The sequence below is a fragment of the Bos indicus genome, chromosome 2 (assembly GCF_029378745.1).
Source record: "Bos indicus isolate NIAB-ARS_2022 breed Sahiwal x Tharparkar chromosome 2, NIAB-ARS_B.indTharparkar_mat_pri_1.0, whole genome shotgun sequence".
NCBI lineage: Eukaryota > Metazoa > Chordata > Mammalia > Artiodactyla > Bovidae > Bos > Bos indicus.
The window spans coordinates 8999002-9018741 of NC_091761.1; the positions used below are offsets into that span (position 1 = coordinate 8999002).

At 34.8% G+C, this 19740-nt stretch overlaps 1 protein-coding gene across 2 annotated transcripts in view; it reads left to right on the forward strand.

Moving 5' to 3' along the window:
* Nucleotides 1-18810, forward strand: part of CALCRL (calcitonin receptor like receptor) — a 129460-nt gene extending 110650 nt beyond the window's left edge. For both annotated transcript variants that reach the window (XM_019969624.2, XM_019969629.2), the window contains 6 exons: nt 3065-3218; nt 6800-6860; nt 6944-7010; nt 11047-11265; nt 11422-11463; nt 15078-18810. In XM_019969624.2, the coding sequence (XP_019825183.2) occupies nt 3065-3218; nt 6800-6860; nt 6944-7010; nt 11047-11265; nt 11422-11463; nt 15078-15293 (759 nt within the window). In that variant the 3' untranslated portion in view covers nt 15294-18810. The remainder of the gene's footprint in view (nt 1-3064; nt 3219-6799; nt 6861-6943; nt 7011-11046; nt 11266-11421; nt 11464-15077) is intronic.
* The last annotated feature ends 930 nt before the right edge of the window (nt 18811-19740 follow it).

Consider the following 19740-nt stretch of genomic DNA (forward strand, 5'->3'; position numbering starts at 1 on the left):
GTAAGTAAAATAAGGTCTAAGTTCCGGGGGTTAATGGGGAAGAAATAGGAGAGGTAGGGAGCAGGGGTTCATACATGTATATGTATACGTTTAAGTACTAATATATGCATAGTTTATGTCTGACACATAAAGAGTATGTATATGTAGCTATATTCCAATTGAGAAAAGTAAATGTATCTCAATATTCCCCAAGGTATAAATATTGAACAGCAAAAGGAAAAATACTTTGTTTCAGTTATCGATACGTTGCATGTTTTCACCTCATTTTATGGTTAGAATCTTGCTGCTGGTGGGACATAATATTTACTCAATCAAATTTAAAAAAATCAATCAAAGCAACTAACTCTAGTTAGAAAAAGACAGGACATGAAAATGGAAAATGGAAATTATATGCTTGATATCAGGCTGATTTAAAAGAGTTGATAAAACCAGGGGAGAAATGACTTATATGTGTATAATGTTAAATTTTACCAACATAAAAGTTTTAAAATACTCTACGCAATCCTAATAGCCTCAGCAATCCTTATAAACTGTTCCCTACAATCGCTTTGGAAGCACAGGTTTTATGATAAGTATCAAAAGACATACAAAATAAGCACAGAAACTATCATAACATAAAAACTATATTTTAAAAACATAACCTGATGTTTACTTATATAAAGGTATACATTTTCTGCAAAACTCTATGGGCATTTAAGCTATATTTAAATTAAAATATCTGCATAAATAGCAATCATAAATTTGAGTTTTTTAATTGCCTGCTTTTATAATATTTGTAGCATCTATACTACAGTTTTGGATGTAGATTTGTATGCATATGTATATATGCATACATAAAGTAGTTTTTTAAAGATTAAGTTATCTAGTTTTTGAAATGAAAGAAGGGAAGGAATTTTCACACGATGAGCCAATAACCAATCTTCTCATATGTGTTTTATGTGTGCTTTTAGGGTGACTTGCAAATTCTAAAATTCCCTGCATTATTTGCACATGTGCATCCGGATTGCTTAATCTTGTATATGTTCCACTCTAAAGTCACTGGGTGAGAAAACACTGGAGTATAATTAGCAAAACAAAAAAATTGGCGAATATCCTGCCATTTTAGAGTGCATTTCTCTAGAGCAAGGAGATTCAGAGTTTTGTCATAAAGCTTCAGAGAAAGAGACTCTAAATATTATGCTTATATACAAGGATGTTCTGTTTAACACATAAGTTGCAAAATGTAATGTAGTTACTTTTAATATATTCTTGGAAAATTTATTATCTGTTTATAACTCCAATTCTGTCATAAAAATGTTTTTCTGCAGCATGCTTTTTTATCATAATAGTTTGTAGATTAATTTTTTAATGAAATCAGGAATTGGAAGCCCAATTGTATGCTCTGTGGGTTCACTCCTGACTGACTCTTTGAGACCCCATGGACTGTAGCCAGCCAAGCTCCTCTGTCCATGTGATATCCCAGGCAAGAATACTGGAGTGGGTTGTCCTTTCTTTCACCAGGGGATCTTCCTGACCCAAGGATCGAACCCATGTCTCCTGCATTGGCAGGCAGATTCTTTACCACTGAGCCACCTGGGAATTGTCCCAATTAGATACATGTATCTAAAAACTATACAAATAAAATTTTATATATGAGGCTTATTATTTCTAGGTATGTAGTTAAATAACTCAGCTATATTTTTGAGACAACATTTAAATACTGCAGATGTATTTACTAAAAGAATAGTTTTTTAATTATCCTCAGTCAGAAGGTATAACATTTGATCGAGTAAACAAAATTGTGTTCAAAGTGTAGCTTTGATTGATGTTTTTGTAGTTTTTGATTGATGTATGAATATTAGCAAATAATTTAACTTCTTCAATACTCAGTTTTTTGTCTATAAAATGTGTGACTAGTGATGTAAAGCATGCCTCGCAGAATTACTTTGGGGATTACATAAAATAATACACACAAAAATATTTTTAAGCCAGCTCAATGCACTAACTAATGTTATTACTAGTATTCTATGATAATCTACTATTTATTTTCTAGTGCATCTAATTTCCAGTTTTCCTTTCAGTGCAAAAAGCTTCTTATTCTAAAAACAATGATAATACACACTAACTATTTGAGATCCAGTCTGAAAATCGGAGTTGATGGTAGTAACTGGCTGTGTATTTCTGGGAGAGCTTTAAATGTATTCCTCTTGTTGACGGAGTAAATAATATCTTTTACTCCTTCATGTTTTCTTTATGCAATATTTAAACTGTCTCTTTAAGAGTAAAAAAAAAAAAAAAAGAAAGTGAAGACCTCAGGAAAAGAGAAGGGAAAAGCATAGCGTTTCCTTCTTTTACCTACATGAAATCCTCAAATCCTGTATTTCAATAAAAAAAAAGAATGGGTTAATTAGATATTATTTAATAAGCATACACACTGGTAGCATGCAGGGCTTCCTCAAGTATTTGGTGCTTTTCATGAATGCTTTTAAAATTATGAATATAATTATTACAAGTTTTCCAATCCAATAGAATGTAACAATCAAGGAGTTCATGATGACATAGTTAAAATAGACATAAAGTCATTCATGGGTAAACTTTTTTACTTGTAATTACACAATAGCTAGAACAATATTAAGAAAATACACATCCACTAAATGTAGTAAATTTGGAATTTGCATATTTCCTGGGAGATGTATCATAAATCTCTGGAGTCAGTGGCTAAATCCTTTAAGGAGGCACCATTAGATAGGAATGAAGACTGGCCTTTACAAATCTGAATCATTAGTGGGAAAAATCTGGTGTAGAGGAGAGAAAAGTCTGTGTTTCTGTACAACTAAACTAAACTAGAATATTGCTTTACATGTTCATTTATAAACAACTAAATATTGATTGCCTTCTGGGACTCCCTTGGTGGTCCAGGGATTAGGCCTGTGTTTCCACTGCTTGGGCCCAGATTCCATCCCTGGTCAGGGACCTAAGATCTCCCAAGGTGTGTGACACAGCTAAAAAACACAGACATATACATATGTGTGTATGTGTGTGTATGTGTGTATAACGTATATATGACTTTCTTTTCCCCTCACAGGTTAGCTGTAAAGTGTCCCAGTTCATCCATCTCTACCTGATGGGCTGTAACTACTTTTGGATGCTTTGTGAAGGCATTTACCTACACACGCTTGTTGTAGTGGCTGTATTTGCAGAGAAGCAGCACTTGATGTGGTATTATTTTCTTGGCTGGGGTACGTGCCATTATGCATATCTACTGATCCATCTTTTAAAAAAGCTTTTGAAGGATGCAGAGTTCCTTTGAAATAAAAATATACTTATGATTAATCATTTTTAAAACAATATCAACTGATTAACCTTTGCTTATTGCTGTAAATTAAAATATTTAAAGTACCACTGACTCACTGTTTTCAGTAACTACAGGACAATTAATGATACAGGTATTTTTTTTCTATTTAATATTCCAGTGTATGTTTTGGCTGACTATGTAGTGACTAAAACAATAGAATTATAAATGAAAGGATCTAGTCTTTGCACTATTCTGAATTTCCTTTTTCCTCATGTACAAAATGAGGGCATTGGTCTTAACTAGCTTTGAACTTCCATTATGAAAAGGCTTCTTTAAAAAAAATTATCATTTTAAGAGTAGAGGATTCAGTAATTGAATTGACAGCCAAAAAAATCTTTTTCCACACAATCATCTGACGTGTTATTATTCACAAAGCAAAAAATAATACATTTTTGGCATATTTCTTAAATAACTGGAATAAAGAGAAACATAAAATATTAAAAAGAATGCAATAGAACTAGTTTCCAGAAACAAAACTGAAATTATATTTATGTATCTATCCATCTATCTATTTACCCAATCAGATAATAGAAGTAGAGATATAGAGGTACCATAAATATCAAATCCCTTATGATTATACAGTGGAAGTGAGAAATAGATTTAAGGGACTAGATCTGATAGATAGAGTGCCTGATGAACTATGGACGGAGGTTCGTGACATTGTACAGGAGACAGGGATAAAGACCATCCCCATGGAAAAGAAAAGCAAAAAAAGCAAAATGGCTGTCTGAGGAGGCCCTACAAATAGCTGTGAAAAGAAAAGAAGTGAAAAGCAAAGGAGAAAAGAGAAGATATTCTCATTTGAATGCAGAGATATATTCCAAAGAATAGCAAGGAGAGATAAGAAAGCCTTCCTCAGTGATCAATGCAAAGAAATAGAAGAAAACAACAGAATGGGAAAGACTAGAGATCTCTTCAAGAAAACTAAAGATACAACGGAACATTTCATGCAAAGATGGGCCTGATAAAGGACAGAAATGGTATGGACCTAACAGAAGCAGAAGATATTTAAGAAGAGATGGCAAGAATACACAGAAGAACTTACAAAAAAGATCTTCACGACCCAGATAATCACGATGGTGTGATCACTCACCTAGAGCCAGACATCCTGGAATGTGAAGTCAAGTGGGCCTTAGAGAGCATCACTATGAACAAAGCTAGTGGAGGTGATGGAATTCCAGTGGAGCTATTTCATATCCTAAAAGATGAGGCTTTGAAAGTGCTGCACTCAATATGCCAGCAAATTTGGAAAACTCAGCAGTGGCCCCAGAACTGGGAAAGGTCAGTTTTCATTCTAATCCCCAAGAAAGGCAATGCCAAAGAATGCTCAAACTACCGCACAGTTACACTCATCTCACACACTAGGAAAGTAATGCTCAAAATTCTCCAAGCCAGGCTTCAGCAATACGTGAACTGTGAATTTCCAGATGTTCAAACTGCTTTTAGAGAAGGCAGAGGAACCAGAGATCAAATTGCCAACATCCGCTGGATCATCAAAAAAGCAAGAGTTCCAAAAGAACATCTATTTCTGCTTTATTGATTATGACAAAGCCTTTGACTGTGTGGATTACAATAAACTGTGGAAAATTCTGAAAGAGATGGGAATACCAGACCACCTGACCTGCCTCTTGAGAAACCTATATGCAGATCAGGAAGCAACAGTTAGAACGGGACATGGAACAACAGACTGGTTCCAAATAGGAAAAGGAGTACGTCAAGGCTGTATATTGTCACCCTGCTTATTTAACTTATATGCAGAGTACATCATGAAAAACACTGGGCTGGATGAAGCACAAGCTGGAATCAAGATTGCCGGGAGAAATATCAATAACCTCAGATATGCAGATGACACCACCCTTATGGCAGAAAGTGAAGAGGAACTCAAAAGCCTCTTGATGAAAGTGAAAGAGGAGAGTGAAAAATTTGGCTTAAAGCTCAACATTCAGAAAACGAAGATCATGGCATCCGGTCCCATCACTTCATGGGAAATAGACGGGGAAACAGTGGAAACAGTGGCAGACTACTTTTTTGGGCTCCAAAATCACTGCAGATGATGATTGCAGCCATGAAATTAAAAGACGCTTACTCCTTGAAAGTTATTACCAACCTAGTAACATATTGAAAAGCAGAGACATTACTTTGCCAACAAAGGTCCGTCTAGTCAAGGCTATCGTTTTTCCAGTGGTCATGTATGGTTGTGAGAGTTGGACTGTGAAGAAAGCTGAGCGCCAAAGAACTGATGCTTTTGAACTGTGGTGTTGGAGAAGACTCTTGAGAGTCCCTTGGACTGCAAGATATCCAACCAGTCCATCATAAGGAGATCAGTCTTGGGTGTTCATTGGAAGGACTGATGCTGAGGCTGAAACTCCAATACTTTGGCCACCTCATGCGAAGAGTTGACTCATTGGAAAAGACTCTGATGCTGGGAGGGATTGGGGGCAGGAGGAGAAGGGGACGACAGAGGATGAGATGGCTGGATGGCATCACTGACTTGATGGACTTGAATCTGAGTGAACTCCGGGAGTTGGTTATGGACAGGGAGGCATGGCATGCTGCGATTCATGGGGTGGCAAAGAGTCGGACATGACTGAGCGACTGAACTGAACTGATAAACACACCATCTTTATTTTTTCACTGAAATAAATTTTATTTCTATTGATTGATATTTTGATAGTAAAAATATCAGATATGTGTTTCCCAAGTCAGTGCAATTTTTGCTCAGTTACCTGCATGTGTGTATGTGTGTATGTTCATTTGTATGCAACTCTTTGCAACCCCTTGGACTGTAGCCCCCAGGCTCCTCTGTTCGTGGGATTTCCCAGGCAAGAATACCGAAGTGAGTTGTCATTTCCTCCTCCAGGGGATCTGCCAACCCAGGACCAAATCCTCATCTCTTGTGTCTCCTGCGTTGGCAGGTGGATTCTTTACCCTGCACCTCCTGGAAGCCCATGTATATAGGCTATTAGTGTATCCAGGTTGCCTTTATAAAAGCTATCCTCATTTTATCTTTGAAATATCTAATTTAGAATGCTAAGAGCATGCAAAATTTCTGATATATAAACCATCTCTCTCCTTTTTTCTTCACATAGTCAGTGTCAACTTCTTCCCACATCTGATTATCTACAAAATATTGTCTAATTCCATCTTACAGAAAATGTGTGGATTCTGAATTTCTTCTAAGCTTCTGAGAATAGGCAGCACATTTATGAACTTAGGCTCTGGAGTCCACTGATTCATAATGACTCATATTAGAATAAACTATACACACAAATACTTGAAAATATAGATACATAATACTTTACCAAATTTACTGTTCAACTAGACAGATAATACTTACTTGATAAGCATATAATGGCCAGTTATTTTTGCTCCTAGAATATCTCTGAGTTCCAAGGTTCATAATATATTTTAGGAATTCCATCTATAGAGAAAGTTGCCTATTTATTTTCTGTTTGACATTTACAGGATTTCCATTGATTCCTGCTTGTATTCACGCTGTTGCCAGAAGATTATATTACAATGACAAGTAAGATAATCTCTCTTTTTTATTTCGATTGGAAGTAAGTAGAATGAAAATATTCAACCTAATTTCCCTGCTTTTTCCCCTAGCTGCTGGATCAGTTCTGATACGCAACTCCTCTACATTATCCATGGCCCAATTTGTGCTGCTTTATTGGTATGTAATTAAAATGCTCCTTTTCCCGTCATTGTTCATAGCGCAACTTTATTTCTTGAAACATCTAGCCTATGGTATCCTTTAGGATTTCAGTGGACATAGCATACTCACAGTGTTTGATTGAAGAGGGTTTAATGAAGGTGTTGGTTTATTTGAGTTTTTTTTTTTTTTAAATAACTGGAGGACTTATTTGAAGTGATGGCAAAAAGAGTAAAGGAACTAATTCACAAGGATGGTGAGGTAGCAGGGGCCAACAGTGGGATGCTATTATCATGGCTAGACTTGAAGAGAAGAGGAGAGGACAGAACAGTGTTCCTTGGGTTGGGTGAATGTGAGGAGGGCTGGCCCAGAAGGAAGTGTGGCCTTGGGTAGAGGAATGCAGCTACTGCCAAAACCACAGCCTAACAGGGAAAAAGGAGAAAGAAACACTCAAACTTCTCTCTCTGCCCATGCTCTGATCTCCTGGCTCCTCCCATTGGCCAAATGCAGCAAAAGTCTGAGGGCAAGAAAGTCTGGTGATGAAGTGGTCCTCAGAGCTGCCTCAGAGCCTCCAGGGTGCCGAGCACAACAGAGGAGGGCAGAGGAGGGATCTAGTGAGTGTGGGTGGCAATCAAAACTCTAAATCAGAAGGTTAAGGAAATAATAAATGCACTTAACAAGTGAGAAATGTAACAGCAATTAGCACAGTTCTTGAAAGAGCTTGTCCACATCAACGCTGGGAGGAAAGAGAACGTGGTGTAATTAGGATAATAGCCCATCTAGCTGCTCAGTAAGAAAGGAAGTGAAAATCCACATTATGTACATAACCCTTTTTCTATTTTTTTTTTTGGCCTGACAAAAGATTAGGAGCCCTTTTTTTTCTGCCAGGATAAAATGTTCTGCCTTTGTTTAAGCTCTGGGTCTTCCCACTGGGCAATTCCAAGGTCTTGGGAGGTGCTCTAGCGATTGTTTATATGGTCACATGTTTTTTGCACAATTTTTATAAATAAAATATTTCAACCACAATCAGTTTCTTTCCACTCAGACGTCCTCTGCCACATTTCCCCTTGAGCAGGGTGGTAATTGAATGGCTACAGCACTTTTGAGATCTTGCTAAGGGGAAATTAAGAGAGGATGCATTTAATTTGTGTTTAGTGAGAAACGTTTAGCTCACTTCAGTGCATAGTAAGTGATTGCTGGCTAATCTAGTAGGGGAGTACTTTCAGGAATCCTGTCGCCACTGAGCTCAGGCTTCCTGCTGTGACCCTAGGTGGTATCATGGTGTGAAAAATGTCCCATGGTACCTACCACCTACGTGAGCTTTATGGGTGTTGGAGTTAATATATTTCTTCTTTTTTTACTTACTTTGTTTTTCTCTAAGATAAATGAGATTCAGATGTAATTCATCTAAACTTCACAATTTTTTCTCTATTTGTATTTAAAATAAGTGGAAGTATTTACAGAAAATCAGGAGGACATTCTCATTTCTAGTTTTACATTTTAAATCAGACTTGCATTTTGGAGAAGCACTTTGCATTTAGAAGTTTTCTTATAATGGGCATCTAAATAGCAACATTTATACTGATTTTTATAATTGTGATTTTTGTATATTAGGATTATAAAATATTCTAAATTTATAAACAGATAAAATGGTATTATACTCTTCTTCTATGGGTTGGTAGTAATTTCCACTTAGTCAAATGTTTTAAAATAATAATGAATGCCCTGGGAGGGAATACAGTAGGATAGGTGGAATAGCAGCTGATGTGTTGGTTCATCACATTTCATTTTTACACCTGTTGAAGTGGCTTATGTGGCTTTTGTCTTTAACAGAGACATTCCTATGTCTGTAACCATGTTTCTTTTCATAGATGTGTTTCCATCAGGACTATAGTTAGCTGTTTATTTTTGAAACATATGCTCCATTGAATTCTCTAAAAGAATAGTAGTGGAATATTTTTATGCCCAGTTATTTTCATAATACATGCCTTAAATCAGCAAATGTATGTTATTTGTCCATTGCTTTCTATATTAGGTGAGATACTATCATTATTTTTCCAATTAATAGAAGTATATAAGATATAAATTGCTTATTAGTATGCAGTTTGAAAATTTTAGATTATTAAACAAAGCACAGATGCTAAAAGTCAGGGTGGGAAAAAAGGAAAGAGAACAGCATTTTAGAAAAAGACCCCTAAGCGGCTTTTCTGGGGCTAACATCTGTAGTTCTATGGAAGGCATAAGGAATGGGCATAGAGGAAATAGACAAAATAACAGATATTGGCATGGGTGAAGATAAGAAAGAAAGTATAATTCAGCCAAAGAGTGAGAGAGAGAGAAATATATTTCTGTAGAACTCTGCTCATTTCCTGAACACTATATTTTTGAAGTTTTATGTCTCCCTTTCAAAGGGAACATTTTCTCTTCGGGAAAGTTGTTAATTCATAGGACTTTAAAAATCACAGAAAGTAATTAACAAAAGGTTCTGCTGGGTGCCAAAATATTTTTAACCCTAGGATGATCTAGGTTGAATATCAACTAGTTTAAGTATGTGATTCAGCCTCTTCGTAAGGATGAAGAAGATTATAGTACTATGATGGGGAGTTGGGATGATTTTTGTTACACACAAATAACACAGGAAGGAAAAACAAAAAATATGAAAATGGCTATTGTGATATAATACATATTTGGATGGGCTTCCCAGGTAGCCCTAGGGGTAAAGAACCCACCTACAAATGGAGGAGACGTGAGACACAGTTTGATCCCTGGGTCAGGAAGATCTTCTGGAGGAAGACATGGCAACCATTCCATTATTCTTCCCTGGAAAATTCCATGAACCAAGGAGCCTGGCAGGCTAGAGTCCATGGGGTCACAAAGAGTTAGACAAGACTAAAGCAACTTAGCGCACACACACGTATTTGGAAAGTACCTCGTTTGGACACTAATACAGAGTAGAGACTTAAAATAATTAGCCTTTGTTACAAACAATTGTTTCCTTTCTTTGGGATTAAAATATTCAAAGTTTTGGTTTTCTTAATCATAGCAGGATTTTAAAATGTTGCATAAGAAAATAAACTAAACAAAACAATCCGATGTTACTCAATTGAATGTGGTCCACAATAACACCACCATAATTTTGTTTTTTAAGATATAAGTCCATTAAAATTGATGTACTTTTTAAATTAATAAATCACAATTCCAATATCTAAAGGTAACAAAAACATATTAATAAATATATTAATATCTGCACCCCATGCTCATCACAGCATTATCCACAATAGCTAAGACGTGGAAACAACCTAAGAAGGATACACACACACACACACACACACACACACAAACACACACATTAGTATTTAGCCACAAAAAATGAGAAAATCCTGACACTGGAGACAACATGAATGAAACTTGAGGGCATTACACCAAGTGAAATAAGTTAGACAGAGAAAGACAGATACTGTATGGTCTCACTTACATGTGGAATCTAAACAAATAGACAAGCTCATAGAAAAAAAGAGATCATATTTGCAGTTGCCCTTAGGGGTTAGGGATGGAGGAATTGGATGAAGATGGTCAACAGGCACAAACTCCCAGGTATAAGATAAAGGAGAACAAGGAATGTAATGTACAGCATGATGATTATTGTTATCACCACTGTATGATATATATGTAAATTGCTGAGAATAAATTGTAAAAGTTCTCAGCATAAGGAAATGTGTATATATATACATGCATATATACTTTTTTGGTATCTGTATGAGATGGTTAACATTAGCTTAATGTATTGTGGTTATCATTTCACAATATATGTGAGATTAAATCATTATGCTATGCAACCTAAACTTAAATAGTGTCAATTATGTGTCAGTAAAGCTGGAGAAAAAAATAAAAGAAAAATTCAACAGCAGAAATAAAAATTAATATTTAAGCAAGTATTCTTTTCAGTAGAACATATTCTTGTGTACTGAAAATATTCTAAGATTTATAAAATCAGTGATTCTTCAGTAAAGATTCTTAATATGAAATAATTTCCATATGCCATTTTATTTTCTTTTAGGTGAATCTTTTTTTCCTATTAAATATTGTACGTGTTCTTATCACCAAGTTAAAAGTTACTCACCAAGCAGAATCCAATCTGTACATGAAAGCTGTGAGAGCTACGCTTATCCTGGTGCCGTTGCTTGGCATTGAATTTGTGCTGATTCCATGGCGACCTGAAGGAAAGATTGCAGAAGAGATATATGATTACATCATAAACATCCTCATGCACTATCAGGTATGGTGTTCTTGCATCAGGAAGGCACCTTGTGATGTTCGGATGTAAATTTACATGTAGCGTTGGCTTCATTTTTGACTACCTATACAGCAAATTGATTACTAAAAAATGTACCTTTTCTATTTGGAATCAGATAATTCTATTTTTCTTTTACAGGGTCTCTTGGTATCTACAATTTTCTGCTTCTTTAATGGAGAGGTATGGTGACTGATTTTATTCCTTTTATCATTTTGTGTTTGTAATCCATTTTTTTCCTTTAAAAAAGAGACAGAATTATAAATCCCCTAGGAATAAGTATTTTAAATTCCATCTGTGTCAGAAAAAAGAAGCGTAGAGGCTCTTTGAATATATGCAATTCTTCTTCCCAAAAGTTCAGGGCAAATTAGAGTTGAGGTTAGGGCAAATTCAGACTCACTTTAAAATATTCTGTCAATGACTGTTATTCATCTAGTCTTTCAACTTACCTTTTGAACTAATCCTACTAATTCTGGAATTGGTCCTAGGCAGTGTTAGACTATCCTTATCTTCATTGAACATACACTCTAATGGGAAATAAAATTGCCTCATTTTAATTTTCCCTCTTTCTCTGTTGGCCTTGTCCACACTGTGGTCTTTGGAAACATTTTTATGTCGAATAAAAAAGATTTCTAAAAATTTAAACCCAGTTATGTACAGAAGAGTGGCAGCAGATTAGGAAACATAATCGAGGTCTCTAATTCATAACATGGCAATGTGATCTGAGATATTTCAGGATTTTTATCCAAGGCTTTCCTAATTGGAAAGTTTCAGGCATTTTAGAAATTGGTACCACATTTCTTATGCATGTGAATAGAACTATATAGCTCAGTGGTTTGGGCTATATTGCTTTAGCTCTTTATATGTTTTTAATCTACTTGACAGTGTTAACCTATTGGAGGAGCTTGGCAAAATTCAGCAAAGTTTAGAAATTCAGACAGCAAATGATAAGACTTACACACTTGTAACTGTGAAACTTATCACAAAGCTTCAGACTGGCAATACATGGAACCAGTTAACATAACTTTATAGGAATCATTTCTATGCAACTAATCAATGTCAGAAATCATGTACATGTCATGAAAAACTATAAAATATTTATGTGATACTTTACTTAGCACATAATTTCATATTTTATTTCTTAATTTTAAATATAGATTTTATTATACATATATATTTATTTATAATGGCATATAGAAGTATCAAACGTATTTAAGTGGTCTCTTCATGATTCTTCTGCTGTGTAGAGGACAAGGGTGACTTTTTCTAAAGTAAGAAGTAGAGACAGAAAATGCAATTAGGAAGAATAGATACATTGTTTTGATAATAAAATTCAAATAGTATTTATTGTGTAACTATAAATTTATTATTATATAAACTGAATTAGACAATCCAATTTCTGCCTATATAGGATTTTACAATTAAATATAGGTAAGAAAACTACAGTATGACATAAAACATGTATGAACTAAGAAAGATATACCTTTGCATCTGCAGGAGCGAATTTTATTTTTATAATGGACATTTTTTTAAGTACAAATCATAATCATTAGTAAAATATTTAGTGATGGAAGGCAGTGTAGAATAAAGGCACTGACATAATAGTGCGTTTAAACCCAAAGATGCCACTTTGCTCCTGGCTGTAACATCATGGGAAATACTCTGAACCCCAAGGAGTCCCAGTGTGTATTTCTATTCAAAGGATATAAAAGCAAGCTCCTAACACAAATCTCAGAGGGATAAATGTAAACTAGGAATATAAAATTTTTAGCACCATGCTCCAACCTCAGTAGATAGTACATTAAAGATTCCTTATTAGGTCTGTTAAATCACTCATTTATAAAAATATATATATAAAGGGGTTCATTACTCATATTGGAATCAAATCTCAAATTGACCTTTATATTTAGAAAGAGTGCTCAGGGAATATTTAAACTAATGCATAACTCTCTAACTGCACTTTATCCACGTAAGCAATAGAGACACAGGCCTTGATATTTTGCCATGTCTGAAAATTTTGGCATTAGAAAATTATAATAATATAAAATTTTTGAGCCAAGTTGTCACCAAATCCTTTAGCTCCCCACAACATCTCCAATATCTGTCCCCCTTTCTTCATCTCTAGATATAATACCTGCTTGTGTATGATTCATTTCTCATCTTAAGAAATACTATAACCCTTCTTTTTTTGTCTCTTTGCCTCTAGTTTTTCCCTTTCTCTTAACACAAGGCATGCTGTCAAATTCATTTTGTGTGGTTCCAACTATGTCATATACTTCTTAAAATCATTTGGCAAAACCAATACGATATTGTAAAGTAATTAGCCTCCAATTAAAATAAATAAATTTATATTTAAAAAAAAGAAAAAAAATCACTTGCTCAGGCTTAATTTCCTTCTTGCTTTCCACATTAGGTCAAACAGCTTGTCTTTGTCTTAACATCTCTATTTACGTTTTTATTCTCACATTTTATTTTTATTTCTCAGCCAAAATATTCTTATTTGCATTTGTCACTAGTTAAATAATGTGGCTTGACAAGTCCTCAGATTGCTTTCATCTCAAGTCCACTCAATCAAAAAAATGTGCACCATTAGCATACACTAGGGACTCTGGTCATTGGGAGGGCCCTCATCAGACATGGAAATGTACAGATGTTGGAGTTGGAGGTGTGCTTGAATATTCTCGTTTATGCTTACTGACTCAATATAAAGAAAATCATCTGTGTCTTATGTTAAATTAACACCAAAGTCATTATATGGGCTTCCCAGGTGGCGCTAGTAGTAAAAAAAAAAACACGCCTGCCAATGCAGGAGACATAAGAGACGCAAGTTCCATCCCTGTGTCTGGGAAGATCCCCTGGAGGAGGCATGGCAACCCACTTCAGTATTTTTGCCTGGAGAATTCCATGGACAGAGGAGCCTGGAGGGCTATGGTCCGTACAGTCACAAAAGAGTCAGACACAACTGAAGCGACTTAGCACACATGGCCAAAGTAACTGTATACGGCCTACCTAGCTCTGGTCCCTAGCACCAAACAGAAGGAAGAGTAATTAAACTTCAAATTTAGAAGAGAGGGATCTAAATACAAAAAAAGTAGAGTGATGACATTCCTAATATTTTTTTTTTCACATGCAAATTCCTATTTTTTTTTTAAATGCTCATCCCATTTGTAATTTTCCGTTCAACATGTTCTTCCCGCTGGGTGAAAAGCTACATGAGGACTAAAAACTCTGTTCTTCTTTTATTTTTTTCCCCAGAATGTAGCTATTAAGCTAATAGAATGTAGCTATTAAGCTACATATCTGTCATATGGTAATCACTTAATAAAGTGAGTGCTACTGATGTTGTTGATGATGATTTATTATATTTCCTGTATCCCTAACTTCTTTTTCTTTTATCTCTTTTCTCATCTCCAATTATCTCATTCTGTTAATAAAATGTTGATACAGAACTAAATGTTGCTCATGCCAGCTTGTGAGAATGGGGATTAATTACTTAACAGCTAGACATTCATGTGCATTTTAGCTTCAAAGAGAAAGCATAGAAAGTAAAATATGAATTTTTCTGTAGTCTGTACTAAAGAACAAAGTAATTACAATCATTTCCTAATATAAAGATGGTTTACTCAATTTCATATTTTAATTAAGAAAAGAAAGCAATATTATTTACCCATTAATATCAGTGATTTTTTTAAAGAAAAGCTTTTGTATATAATTAATTTTGTTGTACTATTAGACATATTATCTTCATTTGATTTAATTAACTGCTCTTGCCCTTTCTGTTTCTTTCTGTTTTATAGGTTCAAGCAATTCTGAGAAGAAACTGGAATCAATATAAAATCCAATTTGGAAACAACTTTTCCCACTCGGATACTCTCCGTAGTGCGTCTTACACGGTTTCAACAATCAGCGATGGTACAGGTTACAGTCATGACTGTCTAAGTGAACACTTAAATGGAAAAAGCATCCACGATACTGAAAACGTGGTCATAAAACCGGAAAAGTTATACGATTGATAATAGAGGGTGTACTGCTGAACTATTTTTTGCCACTCCTAACTCAAGAATTTGGATCCATGACTTTACAACCACAAGACTTCAGTATTAGATGAATTATTTGAAGGTGACAAAGAAAACGCTCATGAATTCAGTAGGGTGTTGATAAATGTTTCGCACTAGCTCCATGGGGGAAAATTGTCTCGATCTATGATTTTTTCCAGTTTTTAGGTTGTAAATACTCCCACCATGACTGATTTCCAGATATCAACTTAACATCACTGCATGTGGAACTGGGTAAAGATGAGCACATTCTATTCCTGTAGGTTGGTTTGAGCCACCTCCAGGACACTACTGCATAAATCCACAAATAGTTATAAAAGTTCACAGACACGGCGGGCACAGTTCCACTCCTATTGCCTAAAGAGGCCTAGTGAAGGCTTATAGATTTGGAGGGAAAATGACCTTTCATTTGATTTGAAAATCTTTTCCCCAAGTTCATTGCTGCAGTTGATTTTTTACCCAGAAAATGTTCTAGCTCTTTTGTTTTTATTTTTTAAAGTGAACCTGATAATTAATTATTCCTCTTTGCTTACTGTTTTCTCCCCCAGGAAAAATATTGAGCAGAATTGCTGTTGGCTACTTATTTGCTGATTCATCACAGTTATACCCTTTGTCATATGCATTTTTAAGACTTGATGAATAATATATATGACATGCAATCCTGCTTTGGTATTATTAGGGAGACATCTTGGTTGATACTACAAAACATGTTGTCAACTACTTTCGTATATTCGTACACATATGGGAAGGAATTCATGTCCATGTACCTGTAAATAGAAACCTTGCCCCTTCCATTTCTACTATATGGACAAATTAGCAATTATTTTACATGAAGGAAATCAATGAAGGGTTTATTATTTCCTCAAAAGTTTGTAAAAAATTGTGAAAAATGAGCTTGTAAATACTCTTTCATTCTATTTTATAGCCTCAAATATATACAATCTACATAATTTTTAAAAACAAATGCTTAATGTAACAAAGTGTGCATGCTAATATCTGATACTGTCTCTGGGCTAATTTTATAATAAAATAGAATCTGGAATTCTATATTTGTTAAATATTTTAAAGACAACCAGATGTCAGCATCAGAAGTTTGAGAACTAGGTTTGAGAAATATCTATGATAAGATATAAAATATTTATTTAAATATCCCTCAAGGCCATTGTTTTATTGAATATTTTTGCTTTGGTGATTCAAATCTTAATAATAGGTATGTTTGACATATTTTTCCTTTTATTTTGACGATGAATTTTCATTCTAATCCAGAAAATTTAAATGACTTCTGTAACAAATGCCTGTTTGTTACTCTTTTGGTTTTTATCCCATTAAAAATATTACTTTTCTGACTTACTATAAGATGATATATAGTTTTGGAAATACTCCAGGCTATTTTTTAAAACTAGACAAATACATATCATATACAATGTTTTAATATTTTAATAGAGATAGTATATATGATAATACAATACAGTATTGGAACATTTATGGAATAATGAAATTAAGATGGAAAAAATCTTCCCTAATGAATTAAAGTGATATTTAAATGGGATTCATTTTCCCTAATGTCATTTTCCACTGAAATTTTTGAAATTCATAAGTCAATTTTGGCAGGAGAATTCATTATTTTTCTTTTTTGTGTGTGGTGTGTCAATCTGCTTAAAATAGAGTAGACTAATGACTTAGTCATCACAGGTTTTTTCTTAAGCTGTAAATAAATGGTAAGTTCAGAAGGCCTCTGAAGTTGTCCAGGAAAATCATCTAAATTAATAAGAATTCACTTATTAAAAGGACTGATCAATAGATTTATGATTTACCTATACACAGGTAAAAGCTGTGTTGTTAGTCTCAGATTTATGGATTTCAAAATAAGTTGTCATAAAAAGATATGCAGGCTGTTCTGGTCTTTCTAATGCTAAATTATATAATTCCTTTAAATAAACTTACTTTTAGCTATTATTCAAAGACACAGATTCAAGTCCTTTGCTGGCACTGTTTATATGTTTCAGCATTCTACCAGACAAACTATCAAGTCTCAACCATAAATGACAATAGAAAATGTCAAATTATCCGCAAGAGTCATATTAAAAATACATTGTAACTTTCAAGTATTTTTACTGTGCTTTTATCATATTCAGTTTAGATCAGATTTCCTTTTTGGCCAGGATTTATCTATTGTACCACCTTTAGGCGTAGACAGTCCATGATTAATGAGTGTTAGTTTTGTACCCATATATTTTTGGAAGTAATATTTTTAAATATTAGACTTCTCTAAAGCTGAAGTACTAATAATTCAGATCTCCTTTGTATTTTACTCATGAAGGAAAAGTAAAACATATAATTTTTAAAAACAAACTGCTTTGGTATCTAAAAGCTTACTGGGGAATTTCTAACTTTTAAAATGTAAATCTGCTACTTTTCTGCAAGTACTTGCGAAAGTCATTTTAATTTTTTAAAAATTCTGGTCTGTCATTTTTTTAAATTCTAAATTTATTTACTGTGTTTATTCATAGAATATACATTCTGGCATTTAGTGTTTGTTCCTATGTAATTCAATGTACATAGTAGTGGTAGCTGTAGTGCTGTATTTATTGCTTGATAACTTTTTTACAATGTGAACTTATTTTAATTTTCACTTGGTTTTAATATGCTAATAAAAACTATCATTTCTTTTATTTCTAAAACATACCCAAGATATTCTTTTCAATTAACTCATGTTATGCCTACTTAATGTATATCTCTATATTTTGATTGTATGAAAATATTAAAGGTATGAGCTAAAGTTGATTTTCACTCATGCTTACTGCAGTGCTGAATAATTTAAATTATAATGATTTTTAATTCTTTATAGCAACCACTGAAACACTTACAATTGATGAGTATATCTCAATCACCCTCTTTGAAGTCTTTCATAATGCTATAAATCATTCTATACATTATACATTATACATTCTATTACAAATCATCAATTTGTTTTGTAAGCTAGAAAATTCTAAATAAACTGCAATGTATGCAAATTCCTTCTAAGACTGAAAGAAAGGAAAAGATGCCCAGGGATAAGAAAATGCAGAGATTTGTCTCCTTTCTCTAAAGAACTATTTCTCTAAAGTTCTTTCTCTAAACTATTTAAGTGTACAGCTCACTCATTTCCAGGTGTCCTTCGTGTATTGTATTAGTGTTGTGGCCACAGTCAGTTTTAGTACATTCTCATGACCTCAGGAGTTCACCACCTGTCCTTCGCCATCACCTCTAGCATCCCGTCCCTGCTGTCACCTGAGCCCTAAGAACACAAACCTACTTTCTTTCTCAGTAGACTTCCCTATTCTGGACTTTCCCATGAGTGGAATTATATGGAATATGCTGTTTTGTGACTGACTGCTTTCATCTGTAATTGTTTCAAGGTTCATCATGTTTTAAATTGTCTCATCATTACATTCCTTTCTTTGCCTGAATTATTAAATTGTATGGATTTACCAAATTTTGTTTATTCATCTGTCTGTTGATGGACATTTGTGTTTTTCTGATTTTTTGGCTATTATGAATAATGCTATTACAAATACTTATGTAAATTTTACTTGGTTATATTTCCAGAAGTAAAAATGTTGGGTCATATATTAAGCAGTCTGAGGTCTATCAGTCTGCTTTTCAAATCAACTGGATAATTTCATATTCCCATTGGCAATATTTGAGGGTTCCTCTTTCTCCACGTACTTCCCAATACTTGTTATTATCTGTCTTTTCTCGGAGAAGGCAATGGCACCCCACTCCAGTACTCTTGCCTGGAAAATCCCATGGGCGCAGGAGCCTGGTGGGCTGCAGTCCATGGGGTCGCGAAGAGTCAGACACGACTGAGCGACTTCACTTTCACTTTTCACTTTCATGCATTGGAGAAGGAAATGGCAACCCACTCCAGTGTTCTTGCCTGGAGAATCCCAGGGACGGGGAAGCCTGGTTGGCTGCCGTCTATGGAGTCGCACAGAGTCAAACACGACTGAAGCGACTTAGCAGCAGCAGTCTTTTCTACTTTATTCTTCCTCAGTTCAGTTCAGTTCAGTCACTCACTTGTGTCCGACTCTGCAACCCCATGAATTGCAGCACGCCAGGCCTCCCTGTGCATCACCAACTCCTGGAGTTCACTCAGACTCACGTCCATTGAGTCGGTGATGCCATCCAGCCATCTCATCCTCTGTCGTCCCCTTCTCCTCTTGCCCCTAATCCCTCCCAGCATCAGAGTCTTTTCCAATGAGTCAACTCTTCACATGAGGTGGCCAAAGTACTGGAGTTTCAGCTTTAGCATCATTCCTTCCAAAGAACACTCAGGGCTGATCTCCTTCAGAATGGACTGGTTGGATCTCCTTGCAGTCCAAGGGACTCTCAAGAGTCTTCTCCAACACCACAGTTCAAAAGC